Genomic DNA, 21915 nt, shown 5'->3' with positions numbered 1-21915 from the left:
GTTTCACCAGTCCTCAGTCAAATCGTCCAACCCATGCTAGCATGGAAAGCGGACGTTAAACGATGATGATGATGATGATGATGCATACATACATATATAAATATATTTATATGATACATATATGTATAACATATACAGGGTGTCCACAAAGTCTGGGTACATGGGGATTAACATATACTTTAAGAAATCATTATTTCTTATATTTAATTGTTTATGTTATGATTTTATTTACTCCATGTACCCAGACTTTGTGGACACCTCGTATATATAGATATATATATATTACAAATATAATAGAGAATACATATATACACGACAAACTATGCATTCTGTGCTAGCATGGAAAATGGATGTCTCATGATGATGATGATGATGATATGTACATACAATACATAACTATAAAACATATGCACACACACACAATTATCGTTGTCATCATCATCATCATCATCATCATCATCATCGTCATGTAATATCCATCTTTTATGCCAGAAGATTTAATGGAATTAGAGAGGAAATTCCAGGCATGGAGACTAAACCAAGAATCAAGAGGTCAGAGAGTAAACCTAGCAAAGACAAGCGTTTTAGTGAGTAAGAAAGAAGACAGGACCCTGGTACCTTTGGGGAAATGGCCTTGTTCGATATGCAGAAAAGGATTCGGTACAAACCCTGTACATTGTACTGAATGTAAGCAATGGACACACAACAGAGATTAAGTGGAGTCAGAGGTAGACTGTGGATGAATGTAAGCTTGATGAATGTGACAGGTACACTGAAGCAGTACTTACTCTGTGCACATGGGAAATAGATTCCCTTAAGGAAACCTTTTCTATTTCTGGCCCCTTCCCTTTGACCCATATTTTACCCCACCACCTTCTAGCATAAAGTTGCTCCCCTGGGGTTTATAGTCTTGCAAACTGACTCATTTGTGCTGGTGGCTGTAAAAAACAAACGCCCAGTAAACACTGTAAAGTGGTTGGAATTAAGAAGGGCAAAGAGGGGAAATTAGGTCGAGGAAGTAAATGTTCCCTACCAGTTTTAGGATTAATGTAGAACTCTGGAACCTGGACATCCATCTTGTAAGTAATATCTGCGTTCTTTCCTGAATCCGAATCGCGAGCAGTAACAGTAAAGATGGGTTTGCCAACGTAAGCGTTCTCTTTGACCGATACTTGGTAACTGCTCTCACTAAACTCCGGGGCATGGTTATTTGTGTCTAATACATTTATTTGAAGCTTCACAGTTGCGTTGCTTACATCGTTCTTCACCTGAAACAAAGATGGCAACAAAAATAATGTGTCTCTTAATATGCAAAATTAATGAAGTTTATAGAGTTTTGTTCAGTGATTAAATACACATATATATTTATAACATTTGTATAAAACAATTTTTGACCCTAGGGATCGTCCTTAGTTTGTCTTGTACTTTTCAGTGCACTGACCCATTTGTGGCTCTGTGTATGTGTGTGTGTAAATTTATACATTTGTTTCTGCAACTGACACCAGCTTTAAGTATACACACACACACATATGTTTATGCATGTGTATATATATTGATAGAAATGGTAAGACAACAAAAAATGAAAGAGACCTCAGTATTATGTAAATAGAGGAATTTATCTATAAATATAATGTGTGACAATTATTTGGTAGCCATGATAAAACTCTGAGTTTCGGATGTTGGGGCAGAAACCCATCAAGAAAATGAGCCTTTTTTCTGATGGCCCAATAACTGAAGAGATGTTGGCGTGGGTTTCTGCCCCAACATCCAAAACTCGGAGTTTTATCATGGCTACTGAATAATTGTCACATATTATATATAATATATATATATATATATATATATATATATATATATATATATATATATATACATACATACACATACAGCACACACACACAGAGTTTGTTTGATTTTTACTTTTTTGTCACCTACATTGATGTCTGGTCCCTGGCAGCTCTGGTTTCAAGGTGGATGGGGCTGAAATACCTACAGAGTTGCTTTATCATCTGATGAGACATTGGATTCCTGCATTCAAAAACACAAGTACAGCAACATCCTCAACCACAAGCGTTTATCTTAGAATAGGTACAGTCTTTGGACTCCTCAGTTTTGTAGCCATTGTACAATGATTTTCAGCCATGGGTCAGATCATTTTGCCACGTCAACTCAGACCTTGCCCCCATCTCATTTGCTACCATAAGGCACTTTCAAATAATATAATCCTAGATATACTATGACTGAAAACGAAACGATGGAATGCGAATGCCACCAATATCAATGGAGCACAGGGTTAAACAACAACAATTTTTAAATAAGGAAGAAAAGAATGAAAGAAAGACAGAAAGAAGTAGAAAGGAGGAGGAAGTAGTAGTAGGAGGAGGAGGAGGAAGATGCGGAGGAGGGAATAAGATATTAAAACAATGGCTTACAATGACATAAGAGTTATAAGTTTTCTGTTTATTGTAGTCAAGGGGTTTTGCTAGGGTCACCTCTCCGGTGAGGTGGTCGACATTGAACATTCCATCAGTGGAGGTGATGTTGTAGCTGAGATTGGGGTTCAAATCAGCCACGTTCGCTGTCACCATGGAGATTGTTGATCCAACCACTGTGTCTGAAAGAGGAAACATAGAAGTAAGTATAAATAAGCAATTAGTGTAAATAGCGGGAAGTGGTGATGTTACATTAAGGACCATGTCGCTGGCTATGAGGGGACAGAAACAGAAAAAGACAGGGTGGGAGTCAATGGCCCTTTATCGTCATTCAGATTACTATCTTTTTACTCTTTTACTTGTTTCAGTCATTTGACTGCGGCCATGCTGGAGCACCGCCTTTAGTCGAGCAAATTGACCCCAGAACTTATTCTTTGTAAGCCTAGTACTTATTCTATCGGGTCTCTTTTGCCGAACCACTAAGTTACGGGGACGTAAACACACCAGCATCGGTTGTCAAGCGATGTTGGGGGACAAACACAGACACACACACATATATCTATTCATATACATATATACAACGGGCTTCTTTCAGTTTCCGTCTACCAAATCCACTCACAAGGTTTTGGTCGGCCCGAGGCTATACTGGAAGACACTTGCCCGAGGTGCCACGCAGTGGGACTGAACCCGGAACCATGTGGTTGGTAAGCAAGCTACTTACCACACAGCCACTCCTGCTATGTTAACTCCTGCTTATGTTAAATTTAATGCTTATTCATTCAAATTTTTTTTTTTTTTGCATTAACCATGCATTATCTGTGGAGGTGCATGGCTTAGTGGTTAGGGTGTTGGACTCATGATCATAAGATTGTGATTTCAATTCCTGGACTGGCTGACATGTTGTGTTTTTGAGCAAAACACTTCATTTCAAGTTGCTCCGGTCCACTCAGCAAGCAAAAACAAGTAATCCTGCAATGGACTGGCGTCCCATCCAGGAGAGGAATTCATGCGTCACGGAAACCAGAAAACTAGCCCTTATGAGTCAGTATGACTCAAGAAAGTAACTTTACCTTTGCTTTAACCACTGGTGCATGGTATCCGATGGTGTTGCCATACTTAGTACTGTGGGTTCATGGGCCCTTTAAAGGGCTTCTATCCAGGGCTGTGGAGTCAGAGTTGGAAACAATTAAGGGGTAGCTGGAGTCGGAGTTGGTGAAATAGACCTCAATTACTTAATTACATTGAGGAGTCAGAGGTGCCAATAGTAGAGGAGTCAAAGATGGAGTTGGAGTCAAAGTCTTTTTTGTTTTGACTCTACAGCCCAGCTTTTATCCCAGGCATGTATATGTCGGGCCTATTTGTTCTTTACTATTCTATACATACACATATATATAGGCGCAGGAGTGGCTGTGTGGTAAGTAGCTTGCTTACGAACCACATGGTTCCAGGTTCAGTGCCACTGCGTGGCACCTTGGGCAAGTGTCTTCTACTATAGCCCCAGGCCGACCAAAGCCTTGTGAGTGAATTTGGTAAACGTAAACTGAAAGAAGCCTGTCGTATATATATATATATATATATATATATATATATATATATATATATATATATATACACATATATATATATATATACACATATATATATATATATATATATATATATATATATATATATATGTGTGTGTGTGTGTTTGTGTTTGTCCCCCCAACATCGCTTGGGAACCGGTGTTGGTGTATTTGTGTACCCGTAACTTAGCAGTTTGGCAAAAGTGACCAATAGAATAAATACTGGGCTTGCAAAGGGTGGGTCCTAGGGTCAATTTACTCGACTAAATGTGGTGCTCCAGCATGGCCGCAGTCAAATGACTGAAACAAGTAAAAGAGTAAATTATATACACCCAGCCACACATGGAAAACTGATGTATGATCATGATGATGTGCAAGTGTGTATGACAACAGGATTAGAATGTTTATCTTTATCATCATTGAACATCCATGTTCCATGCTGGCATGGGTTGGCAGGATCCAATGCATTCTAGGAGTGCATTGTGCTCCAATGTCTACTTTGACATTGTTTAATGATTAATTTAACCCAGACTCCTGCCTCAAAACAGACAAAAAAATGTGGGGGAGTTTTTTTGGGGGGGCTGCTGTAGTTGTAAATAAAACTGCCAGAAATAGAAAAAGATAGCTGGAAAGCACTTGATCATAAATCTGATAGGTCAGGGGAAACTCAGGATTGATAATAATAATAATAATCACCATCACCATCATCATTTAACGTCCGCTTTCCATGCTAGCATGGGTTGGATGATTTGACTGAGGACTGGTGAACCAGATGGCTACATCAGGCTCCAATCTGATCTGGCAGAGTTTCTACAGCTGGATGCCCTTCCTAATGCCAACCACTCCGAGAGTGTAGTGGGTGCTTTTATATGCCACTGGCACGAAGGCCAGTCAGGCGAATAATAATAATAATAATAATCATAATAATAATAATCCTTTCTACTGGAAGTACAAGGCCTTAAATTCAGGGGAAGGGATTAAGTTGATTACATCGACCCCAGTATGTAACTGATACTAATTTATTGACCCCCAAAAGACGAAAAGCAAATTCAGCCTTGGTGGAATTTGAGCTCAGAATGTAACAGCAAATGAAATACCATTAAGCATTTCGCCAAGCATGCTAGAAGAAGAAGAAGAAGAAAAAGAAGAAGAAGAGCCATAGCAACAGCAGCAGTAAAAATACACAGTAAAGATGGAAAGCTACTTACCTTCTGGAATACTAAGAGGCTTAAGCCTGGGCAACACCGGAGTATTATCATTCTTGTCTACGACGGTGATCTGTACGATACAAGTAGAAGACATGTAGTTGCGGCCATTATCATCTGCTTCAATTTTCAATTGGTAAGAGGAATAGATCTCACGGTCCAGTGAAGGACTGGTGGTTGTAATTACACCAGTTGATCGATTGATGTGGAACACACCGTCTTTGTCCCCACTTATAATGCTGTATCTTATCTGACTGTTACGACCCGCATCACTGTCACTGGCAACCACCTGAAATAGACAGAAGGTTCCTCATATTACTGAAGTCTTCAAATGTGTGTGTGTGTATGAATTATGTGTGCATATAGGTGGAAGCATAGCTGTGTGGCAACCTGACCAAGTGTCTTCTGCTATGGCCTTGGACTGACCATAGCCTTGTGAGTCAATCTGGCAGATGGAAACTGAAAGGAGCCTGTTGTATATGAGTGTGTGTGTGTGAAATAGATGAAGTAGCTCTCATTGTGACAAAAAGGGCCCTAATTTCTTGGGAACCATAAAGACCAAAAACAATCTCAGAAACTTTTACTTGCTTATTCTCTCTCATACCACAACACACACACACACACACCATAAACCCTAGGATCTGTTAGAAAAGTTCTGCATGGGACTTTGAAGAGGACATAAAAGGAATATTGGTATAAAATTTTTGGCAGAAGGCCAGAAATTTTTTTTGTGGGGCGAGGGTGGATAAATCAGTTTACATCGACCCTATTGCTCAAATGGTATTTATTTTATTGATCTTGAAAGGACGAAAGGAAAAGTTGACCTCGACGGAATTTGAACTCAGAACATGAAGATGGACGAAATGGTGCTAAGCATTTTGTCCGGCATGCTAACGTTTCAGCCAGCTTGCTGCCTAAATATAGGAGAAATAATGGTTTCAAATTTTGACACAAGGCCAGCAATTTTGGGGGAGGGAGCAAATTGATTATATTGACCTCCAGTACTCAGCTGGTACTTATTTTATTGACCCTGAAAGGATGAAAAGTCAAAGTTGACCTCGATGGAATGAAATGCTTCTAAGTATTCTACCCAACATGTTAACAGTTCTGCCAGATAACCCACCTAAACATAAAGTAAAAGACCCCCTTCGGCCATGACTGACCATCGGACTGCACCTAGAAAGTTACCCTCTGAGGCACAAGCCTGGGCAAGGTTGTTTTCACAGAAGACCAGCAATCGCCCATGCATACCAGCCTCCCCTCTCTGTGCCACTGATGTTATCCAAGGAAAAAGCAAAGAGGTCGAAGCTTGGCACCAGTGACATCACAACTCTTTTCTACAGCTGAGTGAACTGGAGCAACGTGAAATAAAGCATCTTCCTCAAGAGGACAACACACTGCCCGGTCTAGTGATTGAACACACTATCTCATGACTGTGAGCCTGACACTCTAACCACTGAGCCATGTGCCTTCACAGCCATTTAAACCTAAGGCTAACACATAAAACACAAGTTCATATCATGGCAGCAACCACTAACACCAAATACCAACCTTTGTAATGAGAGTATTCCGCTTATCATTCTCCCAGACGTACGAGACATAGTGTTGTTGGGTGAACACAGGTGGATGGTCATTTTTATCAATGACAGCTATGTTCACCGAGGCATAAGCTCGTTCACTGCCCTTCTTGGCCATCACAATCAGGCGTATTTTGGACACAGTCTCGTAGTCTAGTTTATCAGGGTTCTGCACACTTATCTCACCTGAAATTACAAAACAGATAAAAATTGAATAACCATATAAATAATAGATATATATATATATATATAATATAATAAACAACATCATTATTATTGTTAGTAATGCGTTAGAGCATGTATGTGTGTGTGTGAGGTGGTGAGGCAAGACCTTCGAACACTGGGCCTCACCGAGGTGATGACTTCTGACCGAGACCTTTGGAAATATGCTGTGCGTGAGAAGACCCGGCAAGCCAAGTGAGATCTAAATCCAAGGCCTCTGCCAGGGGTGTAGCCAGCCCACTTATGCGTACCTTTCCTTCATTGGACATGAAACTCAGCTTGCGAAGACTTATTGGGGCAAGCGAAAGCTAAATCGTGATGGCACCTGTGCCCAGCATCACCTTTCTGGCACTTGTGCCTGCAGCATGTGTAAAGACTTTCGAGCGAGATCGTTGCCAGTGCCCCTGGACTGGCTCTTGTGCGGGTGGCACATAAAATACACCATTTTGAGCGTGGCCATTGTCAGTACCGCCTGACTGGCCTTCGTGCCAGTGGCACGTAAAAGCACCCACTACACTCTCGGAGTGGTTGGCATTAGGAAGGGCATCCAGCTGTAGAAACTCTGCCAAATCAGATTGAAGCCTGGTGTAGCCATCTGGTTCGCCAGTCCTCAGTCAAATCGTCCAACCCATGCTAGCATGGAAAGCGGACATTAAACGATGATGATGATGATGATGTGTGGCTATGTGGTAAGTAGCTTGCTTCCCAACCATATGGTTCCGGGTTTAGTCTCACTGTGTGGTACCTAGGGCAAGTGTCTTCTATAGCCTTGTGCCAACCAAAGCCTTGAGAGTGGATTTGGTAGACGGAAACTAAAAGAAACCTGTCGTATATATGTGTGTATATATATATATAAATATATATATATATATATATATATATATATATATATATATATATGTATGTATGTATATATGTATGTGTGTATGTATGTGCGTGTGTGTATATGCTTGCGTGTCTGTGTTTACGTCCCCGTCACTTAGTGGTTTGACAAAAGAGACCAATAGAATAAGTATTAGGCTTACAAAGAATAAGTACTAAGGGCAAATTGCTTGTCTAGACCCTTCAAGGTGGTACCCCAGCATGGTCGCAGTCCAAAAAACTAGAACAAGTAAAAGGAAGATATATATAACATATATGTAAGCATGCATACTGACCACTTCTATTATTCAAATGAAATATCACATCCTCGTTACCACTAATGAAGTAGTAATTAACAGAAGAGTCAACTTGTTTCTTGTAAGTGGCAGTAATATTCTGGATTGAAAGGCCTTTTCTGCTGTTTTCTTCTACTGGTGTGTAATATGTCTTTTTCACAAAGTGTAAATTGTTATCTAGTCCTGGAAGGCCGACAGTGATCTCCAATACCGCTGAAAAAATGGAAAAGAACAATTATTAATAAATAAATAAATAATTATTTTTGTATTTCGGAATGGTCTTTTTTTTTTTGTTTTGCCAAATAAACACATGCACTATATGTTTTTTTCACTCGTTTATTAGTGGCATTGCCAGTTCCGCCTGACTGGCCTTCGTGCCGGTGGCATGTAAAAGCACCCACTACACTCTCAGAGTGGCGTTAGGAAGGGCATCCAGCTGTAGAAACTCTGCCAAATCAGATTGGAACCTGGTGTAGCCATCTGGTTTCACCAGTCCTCAGTCAAATTGTCCAACCCATGCTAGCATGGAAAGCGGACATTAAACGATGATATATATATATATATATACACACATTACTGTTCTTATAAATTGCTTGTTTACTTACCGGCAGAACTAAGGCGGGGACCTCCGTTATCTGTGGCAATAACTTGTAAAAAGTAACGATTGGTATCCTTCTTGCTAAGACGTCGCTTTGTGCGAATAACTCCAGAGTTGGAGCTAATCCGAAAGAGATCCTGGCTAGATGGATCTGACATTGGACCAAACGTGTAACTTATCACTTGGTTGCGACCTATGTCGTTGTCCGTAGCTTCGACGTTGAAAATAGACTGGTCAGCCCCGACGTTGTCCGATACCGTTTTGCGGAATGGTTCTGTCGGGAAAGCCGGTCTGTTGTCATTCACGTCATCTATTAATACTTCAACAGGTACTCTGGCAGTGTGGGGATTCTCATAAAGGCTGCCATCAGTAGCAACAACCACAAAATTGTAGACGCTTCTTTTTTCACGATCAAAGTATCTGCAAATAAAAGGAAAGAAAAAGATCAAATAAAATAAAATAAAATAAACAATTCTGTCTACTATGGGCATAAGGCCTGAACTTTTGGAGGAAGGGGCTAATCAATTACATTGACCCCATTTCTCAATTGGGCCTTATTTTACTGACCCCAATGCCAAATCAGACTGAGGTCTGGTGCAGCCCCTCAGCTTACCAACCCTAGTCAAACTGTCCAACCCATGCCAACATGGACAACGGACATTAAATGATGATCTACCAAATCCACTCACAAAGTTTTGGTCGATCTAGGGTTGTAGAAGAAATTTGCACAAGGAGCCATGCAGTGGGACTGAACCCAAGACCATGTGGTAGGGAAGCAAGATTTTTAACCACACAACAATAAAAACATAACTACGGGTGCTTCTGGAGGTTCTGAGATGAAACCACTACAAGAATGGAGATCTTGGAAGTTGGTTGAATGTTATAGAAAATGGTTTGACATAGGGTTGCTTCTAGGTAAACTGAACACACTGGAAAATGGTTGGCATTAAGAAGGGCATCCAGCTGTAAAAACCATGCCAAAACAGACCTCCTTGGTGTTAGTTCTATAGAAAAGGGCACTCTGTCCACTTTGTAAGGTGACTGGCATGAGGAAGGGTATCCAGCTGTAAAAACCATGCCAAAACAGACCTCCTTGGTGTTAGTTCTATAGAAAAGGGCACTCTGTCCACTTTGTAAGGTGACTGGCATGAGGAAGGGTATCCAGCTGTAAAAACCATGCCAAAACAGACAGCGAAGTTTGGTGCAGTCTTCTGGCTTGCCCTAAACTGTGAAACTGTCCAACTCATGCCAGCATAGAAAATAGGTATTAAATGATGATGATGACTTACCCTATTGTGTGAATAATGCCGGTAGTGCTGTTCAAGGAGAACAGACCTGATGTGTCGTTTGCAAGGGCGTAGGTGATGTTCTGGTTTGGTCCTTCGTCAGCATCTGTAGCGTTCACTTGCATCACGTAGGTGCCCATACCGATGTCCTCAGGCAGCATGCGGCTGTACTCGGACCACCGGAATATCGGCACGTTGTCGTTCATGTCCTTCACGGTGACGAGGATGTGGGTGCGACCAGTACGGGATGGGCTGCCACCGTCTTCAGCTACCAGGGTGAGATTGTAGAAAGAGACCATCTCACGGTCTAAGGGGCGACAGGACAGAGCTCCTGTCTCAGGGTCAACAGAGAAAATATTGTCCACGTTGCCATCTGAAATAAGTATTTTGAGTCAAAGTTAGTCTTTCGATGGTTTCATATTTTGGCACAAAGCCAGCAATTTTAACCCTTTATCATTCAGATTATTTTGTCAAATGTAATGCTTATTTATTCATATCGTTTTGAATTAATCATACAATATCTTGTAGCTGTGACATTTTGATGTGATTGTATATTTTTAGAATGACATTGTAGGGTAGGTGTGAGAGGCCAGATCTGGCCAGTTTGAACATAAGACAGATAGAATATTTTGGCCGGATATGGCTGGTTTAAATACTAAAGGGTTTAGTAAAGGTATCAGGTTGATTACACTGACCTCGGTGTTCAAAGGTCAATATAATTAGGTGCATGAGTATAGACATTGAGGCTTTTAGGAAGATTGTTTTCATGCTGAGAAGGATAGAATACATCCATTGTGTGTGTGTGTGTGTGCACGAGCATACATGCATGGTCAAAGAACCAAAAGGCATACTTACTGGCTATTCTGTAAGTGACTTTTCCATTCATGTCTTGGTCAGAGTCATAGGCAACGAAGGTGCGGATGACATCGTATCTCTGGTTCTCAGACAGGACAATATGATAGGAGGGCAACTTGAACATTGGGTTGTGGTCATTGACATCTGTGACACTTATCATCACGGTTGCGGTGTCATAGCGCATCGGGTAACCATCATCTACCGCATAAGCTGTAAAGTGCACACAGAGGACATTGGTATGTTAAATGAGTTAACGACAGCAGTAGCTCTAGTTCATAACATGTACTATTGAATAAGAACTGACATCTTGAGCAATAAATTGCCTTTTACCATAAACTGAGATTAAACTAAGCTTTTATGAATACAATTGGTTGGACAGGGACTATGTGAAAGCTCATTGTGTAATTTTAAAGGTTTGGCTTTTGGTCATGCTGATTTTGCCTAATGGTTATATTAAGAATGCAAAGGTGGTGAGCGCCACAAGGCCCTGTCCTTGTTGCAGTGTCATAGCGTGAGTGCTTCAATGGCTCTGGAAACCGTGCCAGCAGAAAGCAAGCTCCTTGTATGGCCTCCTCTACTGAACAGGTCAAAGAATTGAGAACAAACTAATATAGGCCACCTCTTCCCAAAGGTAAAAACTGGCTTACAAAGGGCCAACACCCTTCATCACCATTCAGCATCTGCTTTCCATGCTGGCATGGGTTGGATGGTTTGAGTGGAACTGGTAAGCTGGAGGGTTGCACCAAGTTCCAGTCAGATTTAGCATGATCTCTAGAGGTGGATGCCTTTCTTAAATGTTGTGAAAGCAGCAATCAAGATGAGAACAGCACTCCAGCCAATACATAACTTAGTGGTTCCCTAACGAAATAACTTTTGTTGGAATGAGAGGCTAGTTTCTGAGAAATGCTAATTTGTTTAAGTTCCATCGAATTTGAGTGAATATAAAAAAGAAGAGAGGTACAGGATTTTACCAATAATTAAGTAAGACATTTTCTGTTCTCTGTCGAGGGTCGCTCTTGTTTGGATTATTCCAGAAAGTGGGTTGATACTAAACATATTGTTCGCAGTTCCTTCGGGGATTAAGTATTTAATTTGGCCATTAGCACCTGAAAGAAAAAGGAGAGAAGGAATCATGCATTTGTATTTATCAATAAAAAAAAAAGCCAAAAATATAAAAGCAAAAGGTTTTAGTGGTTAATCTAGAAAATCCATATTAATCCTTTAACATTCAGATTACATCTGTAATCCTTTATTTATTCAATTGTTTTGAATTAATCCTGCATTATCTCGAGGCTTTGAGATTTTGATCATGTGATTGTTTATTTTTAGAATAACATTGTAGGGTAGGTATAAAAGGCCAGTTAGGTATGAATGGCCAGTTTTAACATAAAGCAGGTAGAATATTTGGGCCTGATATGGCCAGTTTAAGTGCTAAAGAGTTAAGGTAAACACGTATGAATAGTCTCTTGAAATTAAAACTACATGAAGAAGGTTGTGAAACAGCTGTAATCCAATGCAAGTGCCGTAATCTTATAGAAGTGATGTAGTTAAATATATTAACCTCCCATGTCTTCTGAATTTATGGATTTATATGTCTTCCATACTATATATGTTGGGCCGACCAAAGCAAAGTAGAAAGAAAGAACCCACAAAGAACAGAGAGAAAGGAAAAATGATGGAAGATCAGAATGAAATGAAGATGAAGAAAGAATTGAAAGAAAGAGAGAACCAAGGAAGCCAACTTACCAGCATCCAGATCGTAAGCTTCAATCTGAACAACTGTTGTGTTAATTCTGGCATTTTCCAAAACCTCCGTGTAATAAATTGAATGTTTAAACTTTGGTGTGTTGTCATTAGAGTCCTCAACTTCAATAGTTAACAAAGTGTAAGAGATTTGCTGAGGAATACCTTGGTCCTGCGCTGTGATGTTCAGCTCGTACCGTTCCTCATTCTCTCTGTCGAGTTTCTTTGCTAAAGTCAGCAAACCTAAGTAGAAAGAGAATAGATGCTACAACATTACACAACGCTAAGGGAGAGTTTTCTTTTTGTTTTTTAAAATGGATCTCGGGTCTTAAAGGCTACATGTGCACACAGACACACACAAGCATGTACACAGATGTGAACACACGCATGTATCACACTTCGTTCCTTTATAGTACTGGAATAATTTATTTTGTAACATCATATTGGTGACAATAACAATCGTATAAATCTCTTTTAACAATTATTATTATTATTAATATTATTTCTTTTTATTTCAGGTTTTTTTGGAACCCCTGGAGTCTTGCTGCCTGCAGCCTACGCACCATGCTGTCTGTTCTTTTCAACTATCTTATACTTTCCTGATTATTCTGGCCGTGCCAAGGAGGCAAATCTTTTATAACAGTTCTACTGGACACACCATTATAATTATTATTATTATTATTATTATTGAGTGAGAGAGCAGAGCATGCCATCAAAGTGACACTGGGATACAAATATATGAAGCCCGGTATACCCATCATGACTACCCGTCTGATAAGGGTACACCAGGCAGATGCATCACAACCATATGTGCGCGACATGGTGATCTCATATCAAGATAAACAATGCATGACCTCGCAGGTGGGGCCCAGTTAGAATTTGCTTCAGGTTTAATAGCCCATCCCGCTCAAAAGCGGATAAGGGTTGTTTAAGGATGTTGAACAACACACCATATTTCCAGAAGTGAATTATTCAAACGCCAAAGAATTCCTCTCAACACATGGCTCTGATGCTCCACCACTACTTCTGCTCATGATCAGAGATGCACATATCGTCAGCCACCAAGGGACATGCTCAACTAGTTAAGGTCAAGCAACTGACAAGCAAATCTGTGGTATTCAGCAGAATATTTGCTGTTGCGCATCTTTTATACCAACACAAAACAATGTACATGGTAACACTTCCAATCAGTTAAGATGAGAAGCCATTGCCTGGTACTGCATCAGGGCATTTATTATCATTATTATGATTATTATTATTATGATTATTATTATTATTATTATTATTATTATGATCATCATCATCATCATCATTATTAAAAATCCAAAAAAGAAAATGTACTTACCATTGTTTGCATTTAGCCGGAAGACTTCATTTGTGTTACCTGCGATAATATTGTAAGTAACAATACCGTTGCCTGTGTGGGTTGAATCAGCATCTACAGCAATCAGCTGAGTGAGGGGAAACCCTACAGTTTCTTCTTCACTCACGGTGATCCGCATTGCACTTGCAATCTGAGGTACGTTGTCATTCTCGTCGAGGACTGAAATGAGCACGGTAATACTGGAGGAAAGACGAGAGGGGACATTGGGGGATAGATCTTGAGCTATTAGTACCAGGGATACTGAGTGAATCTTCTCATAGTCTATCATTTCATTGACTGTCAGCTCACCAGATCTGGAGTCGATGCTGAACATCTGCCGATCCAAATCCTCATTAAGCTGCTCAATGCGATAAACAATACTTCCGTTGGATTCAGAGTCCAAATCTGTGGCGACGAATGTATAAAGGGATGTTCCAATGGGTGTGTTTTCTGGGACAGATAGTTTTACTGGGTCACTGTTAAATTTTGGGGCATTATCATTGATGTCAACCACATGGATTATGACGGTAAGGTTGGTGCTCTCAACACTATAGGGACCATTATAAACTACTTTAATACCGAGAATATGGGTAGATGATTCTTCATAGTCAATCTCTCGAATTGTATAAATTGTACCACTATCAACACTGACAGTAAAAGCACCGAAGATATTGCCTCCAGTCAAGTAAAATTTATGCAGACCATCATTTCCGTTCTGTTTGTCAATGACGCCAACCAAAGTGCGGATAGGGACATTCTCTGGGATACTGAATGAAATATTCCTGGCGGGGAAAAGGGGTTTTTCTTCCGTGTCATCAATCACGGACACAGTAATTTCTTGATAATTCTCTTTGGGTGGGTTACCATTGTCTCGTGCCACAACAGATAAAACATACTCCTGATGGCTTTCGTAATCTAACACTTCGCGTGTGGTGATCTGACCATTTTTGGGGTGGATGGCAAATTTAGCAAGAGTACTTGCGTCTTGCCCTGAAAAACAGAAAAAAAATATATATATAATAAAAGTTAACAGTGTTATTAATAGAAGTTTCTACTACAGGCACAGAGCCTGAAATTTCGGGGAGTGGGGGGGGGGCTTAGTTGATTACATTGGCCCCTGAGCTCTACCGGTAATTATTTTACTGAACCCAATAGGATGAAAAGCAAAGCTGACCCTGGTGAAATTTGAACTCAGACAAAATGCTGCTAAGTGTTCTAGCAGTTCTGCCAGCTCGCTGTCTTACTGTTATTAATAATGGCTTCAAATTTTGCCGCAAGGGCAGCAATTTGGGCGGGGGTGCGGGGACGAGTCGATTACATCAACACCAGTGCTTAACTGGTACTTCATCTATCAACCCTGAAAGGATGGCAGGCAAAGTCGACCTCGGCGGAATTTGAACTCAGAATGTAAGGACGGACGAAATACCGCTAAGCACTAAGCATTTTGCCTGGCATGCTAATGATTCTGCCAGCTCGCTGCCTTACTGTTATTAATAATGGCAGGATATTTACAGAAATTGGTAACATATTAACAATGAATTAATAGCATGTATTAACAGTGCAAATAACAACCATAAAATCTTTTAAAGTTAAAGCAAATCAATATTTCAAAATATTGTAAAATGGAACTCAAGTAGTTAATAATTAAGCAGCTAGAAAGCCATCATCACAATCGTTTCATTTCATGCAGGCATGGGTTGGATGGTTAAGGTTTCTACAGCTGGATGTCCTTCCTAATATGCAGCCAACCACTATACAGAGTGTACTGGGTGCTTTTTATGTGGCATCAGCACTAGTGAGATTGCCAAGCAGCTTGCAAGACAGGACCCTTTGATTGAGGGTGTAGCATTGAGGGAAGTGGCTTTTGCCAGGTGTTGAGAGGCAAGAGTATAATAGAGGGATGGAAATAGGGGTCTTGCTGCAGCAACATGGCTACCCTAACTGGAAAAGGACAGGATGGTGGTGATGAGGTACCAGGATGTACCCTCAAGGTAAAGGCAGATGAATGTGATGGGGACAGAGAATAGATGAAGGGGTTTGAAGTAGAGGACCAGGTAAGTGGACAGGAGTAGTACCAAATATAAATAACTTTAACCTAATCTTATTGTGCTGATTTTTGGTACTTTTTTACTCTTTTACTTGTTTCAGTCATTTGACTGCGGCCATGCTGGAGCACCGCCTTTAGTGGAGCAAATCGACCCCCAAGACTTATTCTTTGGAAGCCTAGTACTTATTATATCGGCGACGTAAACACACCAGCATCGGTTGTCAAGCAATGTTTGGGGGACAAACACAGACACACAAACATATACACACACATGCATATATACATATACATATATATACGATAGGCTTCTTTCAGTTTCTGTCTACCAAATCCACTCACAAGGCTTTGGTCGGCCCGAGGCTATAGTAGAAGACACTTGTCCAAGGTGCCACGCAGTGGGAAAAGAACCCGGAATCATGTGGTTGGTAAGCAAGCTACTTACCACACAGCCACTCCTGCGCCTATATAACTTTAGTTTTTTTATTTTTTTTATTTTGGCATAAAACCTTGATGAATAGTTTTAATTTAAATACAAACATTTGAAAAAAAAATTTTTGTTTTCTTTTCATGTTAGAACAGCAAAAGTGGTCTCAGATAAGTTAGTTTCGTAAAAATTAAATGTCAAAAGAAAACGATAAATTATATAGAATCAGAAAAGAAAGAAAGCCTCACCTGCATCAAAATAATAGCAAATAATTCCATTTTCTCGTGCATCTGGGTCCGTTGCCAAAACTTGTAATACTGGAGTTCCTTTAGCCATGTTCTCAGCTACAGATACACTGCTTTTAGAGAGAAACCGTGGGGCATTGTCATTGACGTCTAATACATTAATCTGGACGATAGCTGAGCTGCTGCGTGAAGGTTTTCCTTTATCATTAACTGTAACAGTAAAATTGTAATGTGTTCTGGTCTCGTGGTCAAGAGTGTGCCAGAGGGAGATTTCACCTGAAGACGGGTTGATTGCAAACTCTGATGTGTGACCTCTAATTGAGTAATTCAGACGAGCATTTGGCCCGATGTCTTGGTCAGTGGCGGAGACAACTCCAACTAAACTTCTGATGCTTTTGTTCTCAACAACATTAAAATTATATACATCCCTTGTAAATATAGGGCTATTGTCATTAGCATCGAGGACTGTCACCCTGACGTTTGTACTGGCGGTCAGCGAAGGAGCTCCGTTGTCGACTGCAATTACAGTTAGGAAGTAGACATCTTTCAGTTCACGGTCAAGTTCTTCACGAACATACAAAACACTGTCATTGGGGTAAATACCAAATTTCTTAGATTGAGCCGTTTCCTTGAGATGGTACGTTATTAGGCCATTGGCACCGGAATCCTTGTCTGATGCCAATACGCTTCCGAACCCTTTTGCATCGAATGTAGTCTCTGTAACATTCCGCTCATAAAGTTTTTTATCAAAATACGGTCTGTTGTCGTTTATGTCTAAAACCTGAATAAAAACACTGAGATTTGTGTAAAGAGATGGAATCCCATGATCTCTTGCAGAGATTTCTAATGTGTAATTCTTTTTACGTTCGTAATCTAGTTCACGGCGAATCCACAAATGACCCTGCTTGGAGTCGACCCAAAATAAGCCATTCATATCGTTATATAACCTGTACGTAATTTGACCGTTCAAGTCACTGTCAAGATCATGAGCGAGGACTGTATAAAATGGTTGTGTTGTAGATTTGTCTTCACGGACAGATATTGTTAAATTGGAAGCGATGAATCTAGGGGCGTTATCATTGATGTCTGTGATTGTAATGTTTACCTGTGAGGAATAAAGAGGAAATGGTGAAATAGCAGAATTGGCAGGTACACGAGAAAAATATTCAGAGTATAAAATGACATTGATATATATGCATGTGTGTGTGTGTGTATGTGTACAGTGTTGTAAAAATAACACAGGTATACGTATATGCTGTTTTGTGAAGAAAGGCATTGATATATAATACATATGGTATTAATATGATGGGCGTTACATAAATGTGTGTGTATGTGTGTGGGCAGCCTGTATGATCTAACTAAGTCAAAATGGTTTTTTGTATTCTTCCTTTCCATTTGGAGAGTTTAAATGTAGTTATAAAAATATGTCCTTCTGTTGAAATGTAATTTCAGTAAATTTCTATATCTTTGTGCAGCTGATGATTGCTCTGTATTTTATATTTGATGTAATGTTCACATTGCTTGAATAAATGGAGTCGCATGAAACGATCGTACTACATTAACTTTGGATATCCTTGTTGCTTATTTTGATTTTATATATATATATATATATATATAATACAAATGATATATGAGCATATGCATTTATACATACATATATGTACGTACCTACATCTACATGTATATATAGATGCATATTTGGGTACAGGACGTTAGAAAAATGAACGGGACATAAAAACAAAACGGACTTTGTTTACAGACAACAGAACGAACACATAGGAAAACAAACAAGCTTCTTATGGAATTATTCCTTCATCAGCTGCCTCTATTCTAATTATACATACATACATATATACGTATATATATATATATATATAAAAGAAAAAAAAAGAAAATGGAGATTGGAATCTTAATAATTGTTTATTATTAACAACAAATTAATCATCATTCCTTACAGCTGTTTCAATTAATACCTAATAAATATTAAGTAAATATCAAATTTATATGACCTGAGTATAATATTTTCAGAGGGAAAAAAATAAACCCTTGAATGTTTTATATGTGTTTGTAGATTCATCTCTGATTGAAGTATATATATATATATATATATATATATATATATATCAATAATAATAAAAGGGTAAAATTAATTAATTAATCAACTAATTAATTAATAATTAATAATTTTACCAAGTAGTTTGTTATGTTAAAATAACCTTTTTTTTAAGGTAAAATTATACAAATATTCTATAATTATAAACATAATTATAATCAGGGGTTAGTTGGAGGATCTTCATAGTAGCAGAAAAGGCATTTTAACTCCTATTTCTAAATTCGGTGGTGCGTGGTGAAGCAATTAGCTGACCCCTGATTATAATCATATTTATAATTATAGAATATTTATATATATATATATATCCAAGAAAGTTAGGGGTTGTGAATCCAACTCACTAAGGGATAATATCTATCCAATATACTGCCGGAAGAATAATGTTTTTCCTTCGTATTACCAAGTGCAATAAATGGGTGTGGGTAAAAAATTATTTTACCCTTAATTTATATAGCAATAAGAAAATGGAGGGGGATTAATAGGTGGTATTCATCAACTTGCAGACATTGTATTGTGTCAATTTCCTTGTTTATTTGTTTACTAAAAGGACAATAATAACGATATACAAACACATGCGACATATTATGTCATAGTAATTAAAAAAGGACATCTAATATATATATATGTATAATGTGAGCAGTGTTGTGAAGATGGTGTTGATATGTATAAAGTGGGCAGTGTTTCATTGGAGATGACCCAGCAAATATTGAGGATGTATAGGAACTTACCTGGGTTGTTCCAAAGACAGCTGGATTCCCAGAAGCAGCCTGGATATTCAACAGGACACTAGGCAAAGTGTCATGGTCGAGTGGGTTAGCAACAGATATCATCCCACTAGTGGAATTGATGCGAAACAGATTTAATCGATCTCCGGATACAATGGAGTACAAAATAGCTGAAACATGAGGAAAACGGTAACATTTATTATTATTATTATTATTATTATTATTATGATGATGATGATGATGAGCAGATGTTGATAATCAATAACGGGGAAAATATATATATATATATATATATATATATATATATCATATATATATATATATATATATATATATATATCATATATTATATATATATATATATATATATATATATATATATATATCTATATATCTATATATATATATATATATATATATATATATATATATATATATATATATCTGTATGTGGATTACCAGAATCTGATATCCATGCATGTGATATCTTATTGTTAAACAACCGCCATCACAACTACTGCTGCTACTACTACTACTACTACTACTACTATAACTACAGTATGCAACCAGTACTGTGAATATTACAACCATCACAACGACAATAATCCCTACCAAAACCATTAGCTCCACCACTGCCGCTACCACCACCACCGCCACCACTACCCATGCTATAACCACCACTTGTGTTATCATCATAAGAACCTAACATGTTGCAATGTAATTAGGTAACCCCCCCACGCCACCCTAGCCCCCCACTATATCAATCTTCAGTTATTGATACCTCTTCAGCTAACATCAAAGATGGTGAATTAGCAAGAGATGTTAAACTGTTAGGTATAGAATGCCTTGCAGGATTTCATCTCGTTCTCTGAGTTCAAATCCTGCCAAGGTCAACATAGCCCTTTTTTTGTTTTTCATTTTTTTTTTCTTTCCTTTTTCAGTATTGAGTAATAATATACCAAGCAAATACTGCAGTCAGCATTATCTCCTGTCTTTGAATTGGTTACATGAAGGGACCAATAAAGGAATGTCCACTTCGTGCGTCCACCCCTCCCGCCCAGACCCTACTACCAAAAGCCAGATCTTATTACAGCAAACACTTTCTTCGATTATTTCTACAAAATAATATTGACTGTGATGATGATGATGATGATGATGGTGGTGGTAATGATGATGGTGGTGATGATGATGGTGGTGGTGGTGGTGATTATGATGATGGTGGTGTTGGTGGTGGTGATGGTGAGGAGGAGGATGATGCTGGTTGTTGCTCTTCCCTTCTGCTTCTGTCTTGAAAACCATTGGCTCCGCTGTTCTGCAACAGGGGACCTTGTTTTCTTCCCTTCCCTTTTATCCAGATTTCTTCCCCTACTTTTTCCAAACATTTCTTCCTCCCTTCTTTCCATTTTCTTTCCTTCCCTCCTTCCCACCCTTCATTTCTATTTTTCCTTCCAAGGTTCGTTCCTCCCTTTCCTCCTTCTTCCCACTCACCCTTCCCCCTCTTTTCTTTATTTCCTCCTGTCTGTCAGTCTGTCTTCTGCCTGTCTTGTCTTCATTACTATATATTTCCACATAACCATTATATATCAATACAGATTCTTTAAAACTTTCCATAAAAAACATCCTAATGAGTACATCAAAGGCTCTGTCTCCACCCCAGATTCCCTGGTGATGAAGTGTGTGTGTGTGTGTGTGTGTGTGTGTGTGTGTGTGTGTAGGGTGAGGACAGGTTTTATTTTTATTTTTTCTTTGAAAAGACAAAGTGGGTGTAAACGGTGATGATAAGGATGAAGAGGGGAGGGGGTATGTGTCGTATGTAGGTATATACATGAATGCGTATGTGTGTGTGTCTGTGTGTCTGTGTGTGTATGTGTGAGTTGAGTCTTATTAGTTTTATAGAATTCTTGTTGCATCATCACTAATTTGACACAAATATGTATGTGTGTGTGTATATGTGTGTGTGTGTGTGTCTATATGTATTTATATATATATGTGTGTGTGTGTGTGTGTCTATATGTATTTATATATGTGTGTGTGTGTATGTATTTATGTGTGTATGTGCACAAATATTGAATATACAAATATTAAAAAAAAAATTTCCAAACATCTTTTAACTTCATATGTCTAATCACAATAAACTTATACACACATATAAACATGCATACATGTATACATATATATACGTACATGATAAGCATACATATATTTATGTATGTTTATATTTATTGCGTGTATATGAAAGTAGTTTTATATATAAGTGCACTACTCATGCATAGACAAATATACACATACAATCAAACTTGTATAAGGCTACCTCCATCTACACAAAACAGCATATACATACATGTGAACGCACATACACAC

At 38.8% G+C, this 21915-nt stretch overlaps 1 protein-coding gene across 3 annotated transcripts in view; it reads right to left on the bottom strand.

The window, feature by feature from the left end:
- The window catches only part of LOC106872611 (protein dachsous), a 685945-nt gene that overhangs the window by 9197 nt on the left and 654833 nt on the right, over positions 1 to 21915 (bottom strand). For all 3 annotated transcript variants that reach the window (XM_089355784.1, XM_089355783.1, XM_089355782.1), the window contains exons 6-18: positions 19558 to 19724; positions 16723 to 17824; positions 13986 to 14993; positions 12644 to 12883; positions 11869 to 12003; positions 10898 to 11107; positions 10046 to 10415; positions 8764 to 9176; positions 8159 to 8371; positions 6754 to 6965; positions 5206 to 5491; positions 2433 to 2614; positions 1034 to 1268 (exon numbers count right to left, since the gene is read on the bottom strand). In XM_089355784.1, coding sequence (XP_089211910.1) covers positions 1034 to 1268; positions 2433 to 2614; positions 5206 to 5491; positions 6754 to 6965; positions 8159 to 8371; positions 8764 to 9176; positions 10046 to 10415; positions 10898 to 11107; positions 11869 to 12003; positions 12644 to 12883; positions 13986 to 14993; positions 16723 to 17824; positions 19558 to 19724 — 4773 coding nt within the window. The remainder of the gene's footprint in view (positions 1 to 1033; positions 1269 to 2432; positions 2615 to 5205; positions 5492 to 6753; positions 6966 to 8158; positions 8372 to 8763; positions 9177 to 10045; positions 10416 to 10897; positions 11108 to 11868; positions 12004 to 12643; positions 12884 to 13985; positions 14994 to 16722; positions 17825 to 19557; positions 19725 to 21915) is intronic.

This window comes from Octopus bimaculoides, chromosome 7 (assembly GCF_046866305.1).
Source record: "Octopus bimaculoides isolate indiv1 chromosome 7, ASM4686630v1, whole genome shotgun sequence".
NCBI classification, from domain to species: domain Eukaryota; kingdom Metazoa; phylum Mollusca; class Cephalopoda; order Octopoda; family Octopodidae; genus Octopus; species Octopus bimaculoides.
This window is presented reverse-complemented; position numbering and strand designations above follow the sequence as displayed.